The sequence below is a fragment of the Solanum dulcamara genome, chromosome 4 (genome assembly GCF_947179165.1).
Source record: "Solanum dulcamara chromosome 4, daSolDulc1.2, whole genome shotgun sequence".
Classification (NCBI taxonomy): Eukaryota; Viridiplantae; Streptophyta; class Magnoliopsida; order Solanales; family Solanaceae; genus Solanum; species Solanum dulcamara.
In genome coordinates this window covers 7232949-7244459 of record NC_077240.1, presented here as the reverse complement: position 1 = coordinate 7244459, position 11511 = coordinate 7232949, and the positions used below count along the sequence as shown (strand labels likewise).

At 35.3% G+C, this 11511-nt stretch overlaps 1 protein-coding gene across 1 annotated transcript; it reads left to right on the top strand.

Annotated features, from left to right (window-relative positions):
- Window positions 1-2042: 2042 nt before the first annotated feature.
- Window positions 2043-11353, top strand: LOC129885874 (ubiquitin-like domain-containing CTD phosphatase). The gene is made up of 6 exons (XM_055960339.1): window positions 2043-2406; window positions 5112-5256; window positions 10181-10295; window positions 10374-10437; window positions 10553-10718; window positions 10876-11353. The coding sequence occupies exons 1-6, from the start codon at window positions 2141-2143 to the stop codon at window positions 11119-11121; spliced, it is 1002 nt and encodes a 333-aa protein (XP_055816314.1). The 5' UTR covers window positions 2043-2140; the 3' UTR covers window positions 11122-11353.
- The last annotated feature ends 158 nt before the right edge of the window (window positions 11354-11511 follow it).

Genomic DNA, 11511 nt, shown 5'->3' with positions numbered 1-11511 from the left:
GAGCTATCCTTGAATTCTTTTAGAGTGTGCCATTGGAAATTTCAGTCGATTGAAAAGAATTATCTTGATTTACAACAATTACATAGCTTAAGATTTTACATTATAGATTATTTGAAGGTGGTTGATGCACAAGTTTAAATCTTATGCATATTTCATGAAGGGATGACATATTTAATACTCAGCAAATAACAGAGCTAAAAGAAATAAATATTACATGTTCAGTTGCTGCCCATATTCACAAAAATGACGATTTCTTTCCTTCTATTTTTTCTTCGCACAATATAATATAACATGAATTTTAATTAAACTTTGTGCACTAATGATATAACATATATTAACTAATTAATAGAACTTCATATTTTCTGGAACTATATATCATTGCCTATCATGTTAATTATTGCTTAGTTATATAATTACCCTTTGAAGTTGTATGATCACCATCCTAAAATTTGAACTATGTAGAAAATCTTAAATTTTTTAAATGAATTAAGATTTTAATTACTAAAAATAATATAAATTATTTTCTTATTTGAACAATATATCACGACTACAATTTGTTCTATGTTACCTTTAAATTATTTCTAAAAACCATCATACATTTTCATTTTATATTTGAACTAATTTCCTACTTAAAGAATTATTTTCTATTCAATAGCTTTTTGTATAATATTTGAAAAATATACATAATAATTAGAATAAATAACGGAGTTAAAAATATATTTGAAAGCTTTTTATATTTAACAATTATTCTTTGTTTGTTTAATAAATATGCTAGGAAAAATAATTTTCTATATTTAACAGTTACTCTTTTGTTTGTTTAATGAAAATGACAGGACAAATAAGAATCAAGTGTAGCTCTTACGTGTAGTTTCAAGAAAGGATGACATACTAATTAATAGAAAACAACTGAGCTAAAAAAAGTTTATTTACATTTTTTTTTGTATTAGTCGTTTCTCTTTTGCTTGTTTAATAAAGATACTAGGATAAATAGAAATCAACTTTAGCTCTCATGTATAATTTCAGAAAGGAATGACATGCTTAATAGCAAATGATGGAGCTAAAAAAAACTATTGCAAGTTTTTGTATTTGATATCTTTTCTTTTCTTTGTTTGAGAAAGTGCATTTTAAATAAATTAAGAAAAAAAATAATCTTTAAAGTAGATTTGAATAGTTTAAAGCGTATGAAAAATATTTTAAATTATTTATGTAGTGATAAAAAAATGATTTACTGCTAGGTGATAAATTTTTAACCTCAGAAGGTTCTTAAAATATAATAGTCACTTGATGTTTGATATTTTAGACTTATATTCCAAATAAAAAATCTGAAGAAAATAATACGAGCAAAAGATAATACTTTAACTGATATACCCAATTAAATAAAAAGTTTTTTTTTAATAAAAAAGATCTTTATATTCCTTATAGAATAATGTTAATAGTACTTGTAATAATTGCATTCGTTGAAAGATACTTTTCAAAATTAAAATGAATAAAATCTTAGCTAATATCAACAATAGCTCAAGAAATATAGATCTCAAATAAAATTATAAAGCAAGAATTCCTTTTTTTTTAAAAAAATAATAATTAAAGACTCTTATTAAAAATTGCTTTTACGTCATCAACTTTGTTGAATTGTTCGTGAGTGGAAAGGAGACAATTAGTGTGAGAGGCCATTTATTTTTGTATACTTTCATTTGAGACTCTCATTAGAGGCTTATTTTAATAGAAAAAATATTTTAAAATATTTTTTACTAAGCAAGTATGAAAAATTTAGATAATATTATCCTCTCTATCAAATACCGAAAAATTTAGATAATATTATACTCCCTATCAAACACACCCTATAACAATTACAACGACATACTCAATATAATCTCATAAGTGAGATTTGTGAAAATTAGAGTATATATAAATTGTATATCTATCTTGAAAAGATAAAAAAAATTGTTTGTGGAGACCCTTGACTCACTAAACACACCCTACATGTACAAAACTATGAAATGAACTTAAAACTAAAAGTAAGGAGGCGTAAACTAGAACTGGAAAAGAATCAGGGGGTCAATTGGAAAATACGAAATTTTCAGGAAAAACAACAGTGCTTACTAGTGAAGTGTACCTAGTGCGTTCGAGAAATAACAAAAAAATGGCTTCAGAATCATCGTCGGCGGTGTCTCCGATAACAGCGGAAGAGTTGACGCTGACGGTGAAATGGAGCGGTAAAGAGCACACCGTTAGAGTCTGCGGCGATGACACCGTCGGAGAGTTGAAACGACGCATATGTGAAGTCACAAATGTTTTGCCTAAACGTCAGAAGCTTCTGTACCCAAAAGTTGGTGCAAAACTCGCTGATGATTCTATTCTTCTCTCTGAGATTCCTCTCAAATCCTCTTTCAAAATGACTATGATCGGGTGAGCTTTTGCCTCTCTTTTTCTCCGCCGAATGTACTGAATTGGATGTAGAGTTTTCGTATAGAAGATGCTGATTAATTTGGGATTGGGACTTAGTTGTTTGATTAATTACTGTCTTTATATGTTGAAAGTTTTTTTTTCGTATATACTATTTTATGACTGGTGAAGGTTTTGGGTATGCTTAGGCAGATTAGAGAAAATCACGCCTTTTTTTCTTTTGCTGAGATTTGAACTGAGTTTTTAATCTCATTTTTAACAGAAAAGAATGTGCAGAGACATATATGCTGATTGCCAAATTGTATAATTTTAAGTTTGAGTAGATAACTTACAAGCATGTCCGCATTTTAATTGTTGTTACCAACAATCTGAATTGGTGAAAGGTTTTTGTAGCCAAGATAATAAGGTAGTATGAATAAGCCAATTGGTACATGTAAAACAAGTCTGGATATGAAAAATAAAATAAGATCTCAACAATCAAAATAATTCTTAACTACTTAATACATTTTGGGTAGAGGATGGATCAAGTAGAGAGAAAGATCTCCTCTTTTCTTGTTTTTGTTTTCTTTACGGAGCAAATTGCATGATAGGTATCAATTGCGTATGATTTAAAATTAACTTGGCTCCTACCTAGCATTTTGCATCTAAGTGAATCACTAATGCGGATGTCGTACCATTAGTTTTAAGTCTATGCTGCATTAATGCATTGAATTTAGAAAAGATAAATCTTTGGCAGTTATTGGCGAGTACTGAAGGCCAAGTAGGTGTCCCATGCATGTAGCAAGAGTCTAATGCTCAAAAGGATATTGACAGTTAAGTTTATCACAGCATGCAAGCTAAGAGTCTTACGAGACCTTTTTAAGAAAAGAAAAGAAAAAACCAAAAGAAACCATTCAACTGAATGATCCAAAAACTAATTTGAATAATTTTCGGCAAGGCTCAAGAAAACCTTTCAGCGAAGCTGTACCCTTGCAGATTTCACTGGACACCAAAACAGACCGTTATTTTCTTCTGTTAGTGTTCCTTTGGTGTAAGTGTTCCATAAATGTTATATTCACAGGTTAATCTTCCAGCCTCATACCATGTTTGATTGATTATGATAAGTTGTTGATATTCTCAATATGGAAGGTGAATTATTTAATCTTGTGCATGTTTGATGTAAGGTGTTCGGCTATAGGGAATGAAAAGGTTTTTCGTTGTTGTCCTATCTGATTTCTTTTAATTGGATGAGAAGAATATCCCTTTAAGCTCTTTAGATGCAACTCTCTTTAGGTATTTAGAGAGGGGAAGTCTCTCCATAAAGGAATACCTTTTCCGATGCAGGATTTTTAAGAGGTAGGTTGAGATGACAGCCTGTTTTATTTTCAAGCCTTCTTTTATATACTCATCTTGTTACAGAAGATTATGTGCAATCAAAGCCATCTTTATTATGTGGTTTGGTATGAGAGAGTGCTTTTACATCTTATTCTGAAGGAAGTTCACTCTAACTTTCCTTTCTGGTCAATTTATGCTAAGTAGAATCATGGGTGCTATATAATATAGATCAAATTGCTGATCATTTGAGGTAAGATCTGGTAGCACCAAGTCTTACCTTTTCTTTTTTACCATAAGGCTCCATTTGATAGTACAGTTAAGTCATACATGGATTGTTAGATGGAGAGAATAATAATATGGAGATTGTAATTGTAAAGAATCACAATATGAAATTATAAAGTAGCAAGGATTTGCAATATGAGACATGCATATTGTGCTTGATGTCCACGCTATCTGCATGGATTGGAACCAAACTTGAACGTCTGTGCCATTAATGCCCTAGGTCTTAATATATCAAATAACTTACTCATCTATTAAAAGGGTTACTACAACAAACATTGTAAAATCTTTCTCAAATATGATTCGTTATGTTATAATATGTGGAAATAAGCACAAAATTATGTATTTCAATTAAAAATATCAATAAAAGAAATTTAAATAAAAAACATTTAATTTGCATGTGGTCTATAAGTGGGTTAAATTATATTCCTACATCAGCCTAGATTATTATCTTTTGCAATGTACGAAGAGATAACTTTTGTCATTAATGTCGTAATATGGTTGGATTCTAATCCACTTATTGTCAAAAATCACTTCCAGATGATATTGGATAATGCAACCAAATGGCCAATTTGAAATATGGCATCAAATGCGGGGTTTAATTGACATACCAAATGTTGGCTCGCAATATAATTGTCCACTCAGTTTTTTTTTTTTTTTTTGATATTTTCTAGATAATTTGTTTGATGCTATGTTCTTGGTGATGCTTGAAATATGAAAATTACATCCTTTATTTTCTTCAATTTATAATTCCATTTCTTTTTCTTCTCTCTTTCTCTCCTCTTCCCTTCATCTTTAGGGAATTATTATGTGTGTCGTATGTGCATTGTTGCTTGAGTTTACAACATTTGAATTATGAGAAGAAGAGTTCAATTATGATAAAATAATAGATTTTTATGACTGTATCCACAAGTCTTTTATGAACTCTTGTTAAAATTTCTTGTTGCTACGATATAGTGCAACTAAGCCTATCGAAGAAAAAACTGCTAAATATCGGACTTTAATTAGGGGTAATGAGTATAACGCCAACAACAACAACAACAACATACACAGTATAGAAATGAGTAACCGTCCAAATTTTTTTTAGGGGTAATAAGCATTATTTTGATTTGCAGGACAGTTGAAGATGATATAATTATGGATCAAGTGGAATCTCCAGATATCATTGATGATTTTGAGATTGAGCAAGACGAAGCTGTAGATGTTAAGGATAAAGAAATCAACAAAGAGAAGTTGAGAAGGCGCATTGCGCAGCATAAGGTTTGTTCCCTTAACACTTCCCTATTCTTATAATGAAAATAGGATGTACATGAAACTTGTGGACCTTTTATGCCGATACCCTTCATACTGCATTTGTTTTTACTTGTATGCGTAATTGGAAAAACTAATTGAACACATTTATGGAGACAATCATTCTTTCGCATGTGCGGAGAGAATGATGGTCGGATTTGGAAATAGAGGAATTCTTTCTACAATTATGAAAGAAGAATAACATTGACAAATTTTTATAATATGGAATTATATTCCATTAGTTGCAATTCAGGATCTCTTTATATTACCATCTTGGATGTTAATGTGAAGGAAATTTGTTTTATTCAAAGAAAATGAAAAAATATTGGGTCTGGAGTGATTTAGAATTTTGATCAAGTTTAGATCTTTTTACTTCTTTTTTTTTGTAAACCAAGAAATCCATTGTTTTCAAATTTTAACGTCGGTGTATAATGTGCCACTCCTCTTCCCATTTCCACTTTAACAACAGACTCAGTTCATCGAATGATTCAAACTCATAGTGAACACCTACCACATATATCTAATAGTTGAGAAATGATTCAGGAAATATTTAAAATATTTATACTTAAACAAGGGGGCCTGGGATAGTAGTGGGGATGCGAACAGTATGTGGGATAGGACGGCTAGTTGTATTAGGGTTGTAGCAAAGAAAGTGTTGGGAGTCTCGACAGGTAGCCGTGGTCGGCATCGAGGGGACTGGTGGTGGAATGGAGAAGTGCAAGGGAAGGTGGAAGCAAAGAAGATGGCATATGCGAAGTTGATAGAAAGCAAGAATGAGGTAGAGAAGTGGATGAATAGGGAACTTTATAAGATAGCAAGGAAGGAGGCAAAGTCGGCGGTTTCGACGGCAAAAAAGGCAGCTGTTGAACGTCTTTATGCTGAACTAGAAGAGAAAGGCGGGGATAGAAAATTGTTCAGGCTAGCCAGGGCGCGGGAGAGAAGGGCACGCGATGTGGATCAAGTGAAGTGCATTAAGGACGAGCATGAAAAAATATTGGTAGAGGAGACCTTCATTAAACAAAGATGGCAATCATACTTCCATAAACTCTTGAATGAAGAAGGGGAAAGAGATATTATGTTGGGAGTTTGGAACATACAGGGAGGCGTCATGATTTTGGGTGTTGCAGGAGTATTACGGTCGAAGAGGTTTAGGGTGCTGTGCGTAGGAGGCGCTGGGGAAAAGCGATCGGATCTAACGAGATTCCTGGGGAATTTTGGAAGAGCGCGAGCTTGGTAGGTTTGGAGTGGCTGACTATGTTATTTAATGTCATCTTTAAGACGGCAACGATGCTTGAAGAATGGAGGTTGAGCGTAATGATTCCTCTATACAAAAACAAGGAGGATATCTAGAGCTGCAACAATTATAGAGGTATCAAGCTTCTAAGCCATACTATGAAAGTGTGGGAAAGAGTAGTGGAGATGAGGGTGAGGAGAGGTGTCTATTTCAGAGAACTAGTTCGGATTTATGTCGGGACGCTCAATTACAGAAGCCATCCATCTTATGAGGAGACTGATGGAGCAGTATACAGAATGGAAGAGAAACTTGCATATGGTATTCATCGACCTAGAAAAGGCTTATGATAAAATTCCACGAGAGATACTATGGAGATGTTTGAAGGCTAGAGGTGTACCTGTGGCGTACATTAGGGTGATCAAGGACATGTATGAGGGTGCCAAAACCAGGGTAAAGACAGTAGGAGGGAACTCAGAGCACTTTCCAGTTGTGATGGGGTTGCATCAAGGCTTAGCTCTTAGTCCGTTTTTATTTGCCTTGGTGATGGATGGATTGACGCGACAAATTCAAGGTGAGGTGTCATGGTGTATGCTTTTTGCGGACGACATAGTCCTGATCGATGAGACTTGTAGCGGAGTTAACGCTAAGCTGGAGAATTGGAGACATACCTTGGAGTCTAAAGGGTTTAAGCCGAGTAGGACCAAAACAGAGTACTGAGAGTGCGAATTCAGTGAGACACCTCAAGAGGTTGGCGCGGTAGTTAGGCTTGCTGATCATGCCATCCAAAAGAAAAGTAGTTTCAAGTACTTTGGGTCTATCATGCAAGGCAGCAGAGAGATTGACGATGATGCCACACATCGTATTGGGGCAGGGTGGATGAAATGGAGGCTCGCTTCCGGTGTGCTATGTGACAAGAAGGTGCCACCACAACTTAAAGGCAAGTTCTACAAAGTGGTGGTTAAATCGGTTATATTATATGGGGCGGAGTGTTGGTCAGTTAAGGTCTCTCACGTTCAAAAGATGATAGTTGCCGAGATGAGAATGTTGAGATGGATGTGTTGGCATACCAGGAGCAATATGATTAGAAATGAGGCTATTCGGGACAAGGTATGAGTGATCTCGGTGGAAGACAAGATGTGAAAAATGCGACTGAGATGATTTGAGCATGTGAAGAGGAGAGACACAGATGCCCCAGTGCGGAGGTGTGAGAGGTTGGCCATGGATGGTTTCAGAAGAGGTAGGGGTAGGCCAAAGAAATATTTGGGAGAGGTGATTAGAAAGGACATGACACAGTTACAGCTTATTAAGGACATGACCGTAGATAGGAGGGTGTGGAGGGCCCATATTAGGGTAGAAGGCTAGTACATAGTCTCGTTATTCTTTCGTATTAGTAGGCGCATTAGCGCATTATAATTTCTTGTGTTCTGATTTCTATTATTATCTATTACTTTCTGTACTTTGATTACTCTATTTTATTTGTGTCGCTTTCGTTATTTGCTTTCCCATATCGATATGAACTTCTTAGCCTTATCTGACCTCTTTTTATGCTTCTATTAAGCCGAGGGTCTCTCGGAAACAATCGCCTTACCTTGATAGGAGTAAGGTTTGCGTACACTTTACCCTCCCCAGACCCCACGTTGTGAGATTTCACTGGGTAGTTGTTGTTGTTGTTGTATTTAAAAGTGATGGAACTTTTTGGGACTTGAGGTTTAGGAGGAATTTTCAGGATTGGGAGGTGGCGAGCTCCAAAGATTGCTAGAGTTACTTCAAAAGCAATGCGAACCATTCGACAGACCCAATGCTTTGAGTTGGGACTTGTTAATAACAATATGTTTTCGGTTAAGTCCTATGCGAAGCTTTTTTGGTTAGGATAGATGATAACTTTCCGTATGAATCAGTTTGGATACCTAAGGTGCCGAGGAAGGTATGCTCTTCACGTGGCTAGTTACTAGAAGGGTGATTTTGATGGCAGAGAATCTTAGGAAAGGAAAGGTTCTTTGCCTGAGCTGGTGTTTCCTTTGTAAGGAGACGGGTGAGGAGGTGGAACATATTTTGTTACATTGCAAATTAGCCACGAGGTGATGGGAGAATACTTTTAGATGGTTCGGCGTTCTTGGGTAATGCCAAGGTCCGTGAATGAATTGATGTTCACGTGGAAGAGTGGAGCTAGGAGAAGAAGGCACAAAGTTCATGGAATATTACTCCTCTTTCTTTAATGTGGGTCATTTGGAAAGAGAGAAATAGGAGAGATTTTGAAGGGGTGGAGATGAGCTTTGCTCATTTGAGTAGTAGACTCCGATTCTTTATTTTCCTTTGGTACACCCATGTAGTTCTTGTATGTATAGAGGATTGAGTGTCTTTTGGAGAGAACCATTTTTTGTAGGCTTGTTATTATCAATGAAACCTTTTGCTTGATCAAAAAATCAAGTGATCGTCAGATATTCTTCAAATTTCTCTCTTTGGACTGAAAATAATGAGGATATTGTGTGGCTTGCTCCATTTGCCTCTATTTGGTATATTTAAATGATGGGAACTTCTACTTCTCAACAATATTATGTTTTGAGTTGTAATATAGCTAGACTAATTTATTATTATCAGTTTCATATTTCAAAATACTTTCTGATGTTATTTTGTTTTGGTTCTTTTTTTTTGGGGTGGGTGGGTGGGTGAGGGAGGCCTGGTGGGAGTTGGAAGGAGCAGAGAGAAAGTACATTAATGGGGTGATCCATGGAAGTAGAGAAGAAGTTAGAATAAATCCACATGATGGGGTGTGGGAAGTGAAATGGGAGGGATTTCATATTTGGTTGCTGGGAGGTTTAGGGGTGGGGGTAGGGAAGATAACGGAAGAAGTTAGAGAGATGACTTTATCGACATACGAAATGACTTGTAAAAGAATTAGAGGACCTGGCTGTGGCTATTCTTTCCGATTAAATGGGGATATTACTTTAATTTTTTATTGGGTTGTGAATTGATACAAGATACTCAAGTTGGTAACAATTTTTACTAAAAGTCTAGAATGTATCCTTTTGTGATGGTTGCCCACAAGGGATTGGGTAAAATCTGGACTCCACCCACATTTGGTCGTGTCGCACAACTCATCGCGAGTTATAGAGGTCATGCCGCATCTCTCATCGCGGTCAACACTTGTCCAATTTTCAGAAATTCTTCATTAAATTTGATTTCTGAAATTCAATTTTCAGAAATTCTTCATCGCGGTAGCGGCCCCACCGCGGTGAATTCTTCGCGTTCAGGGTTGCGCCACATTGTGCATGGCGATAAACGCTTAACAATTATTTCCAGTACTTCCCTCTGTTGGTGAGGGACCCATGATCCCAATTGACCTTATCATTATGGTCTTGAAGGGTATGTTCAACCTCTTGCATCATGATCATTCATGATAACATGCATTTTTATGCTTGAAGCATTGAACTACTATTTATTATCAGTGAACAAATTATTAACTATTTTTTAAAAATAGCTAAGTTGCTTTTTTGGTAAGATATGGCTGTTGGTTCTGTATGTTCAACTATAACTAATTATAGTTATTTTAAAATTGCATCCAGTATATTTTCTCAATAATAAACAGCTGATATTGTGTGGCTTAAAAACATGTGATTTCTGACTTGCCTTTTTATGATGATCATATTGGTGATTATTCAGATTGTGCTCCGTAATCCTTGCCGTGAAGGTAAAAAGCTGCTTGTTCTGGATATTGATTATACTTTGTTTGATCACCGGTCAACTGCAGAGAACCCACGCGAACTCATGAGGCCTTGTAAGTGTCTTATCCGTCAATATTTTCCAGTTATCCTTAGCTTGTTTAATGTTTAATTCTGTCAACTACTGCATGCAGATCTTCATGAGTTTCTCTCGGCTGCTTATGCAGCATATGACATCATGATATGGTCGGCAACCAGGTGAGTATTTGCTCTTAGGACCATTGATAACTCTGATGTTTTTGAAAATCAAAATATGTATTGGGAAAAAGGTTTGTGATCTATATGCATTGCCTTACTCATTCTCTTTTTGCAGCATGAAGTGGGTTGAGTTGAAAATGGGACAACTTGGTGTACTCGATAATCCGAACTACAAAATTACAGCTATGCTGGACCATATGGCCATGATAACAGTTCAATCGGATCATTATGGAATTTTCGATTGCAAGCCATTGGGCCTAATTTGGGATCATTTCCCGGAGGTTGACTTTTTTATTTAGTTGCTTCTTTCGTCGATGGATTTATGGCTCAGATGATTAAACATTATGGTGGCATCACTATCTAAATTTCGATATTCTGAATAAGTGTCTGAAAGATGGTAATTTGGCACACTAACATGTAATCTTGATTGTTGTGCAGTTTTACAGTCCCAAAAACACTATAATGTTTGATGACCTGCGAAGGAACTTTGTGATGAACCCTCAAAATGGGTTGGTTATAAAGCCATTCAGGAAGGCACACACGAATCGGAGCAGTGATGACGAGCTCATGAAGCTTACTCAATATTTATTTGCCATTGCAGATCTTGATGACTTGAGTGTTCTTGATCATAAAAACTGGGAATCCTACAATGGAGTCAGTTTCAAGAGACACAGACATGCCTAAGCGTCTGCAACTCCTCCCGAAGTCGATGGGAAAACTGATTTGTCTTTAGACAATACAAAAGAGAAATGTATCCATTCTGTTCCAGTACTAATTGATAACTGAATATTTCTGATGTATACTTCTAATTAATAGGCAGAAGGGACTATGTTTTGCTGAAGTCATTTTGTATTTGGATGATTATGGATTTTCGTGTTACATTTACTTATTCGACCAGTCATGGCTGTTAACATTATTGTATAATTTAGCCCTAAAAAGCATTTTTTTTTGTTCGACGCACTTTATCTTTCATATCCCTATCTAAGGAAGTGTAAAAAATGGGTAAATAGCATATTTGGTCCTTCAATTATTGATAAATTTTAATTTTAATCCTTATGTTAAATTTGTATTGCT

What these genes read in the sequence shown, in the direction of transcription:
- LOC129885874 (XM_055960339.1), top strand. Translation starts at nt 2,141, where the DNA reads ATGGCTTCAGAATCATCGTCGGCGGTGTCTCCGATAACAGCGGAAGAG. An exon ending in TTCAAAATGACTATGATCGG is followed by an intron (nt 2,407 to 5,111) that starts GTGAGCTTTTGC and finishes TTTGATTTGCAG; the next exon opens with GACAGTTGAAGATGATATAA. An exon ending in ACGCGAACTCATGAGGCCTT is followed by an intron (nt 10,296 to 10,373) that starts GTAAGTGTCTTA and finishes TACTGCATGCAG; the next exon opens with ATCTTCATGAGTTTCTCTCG.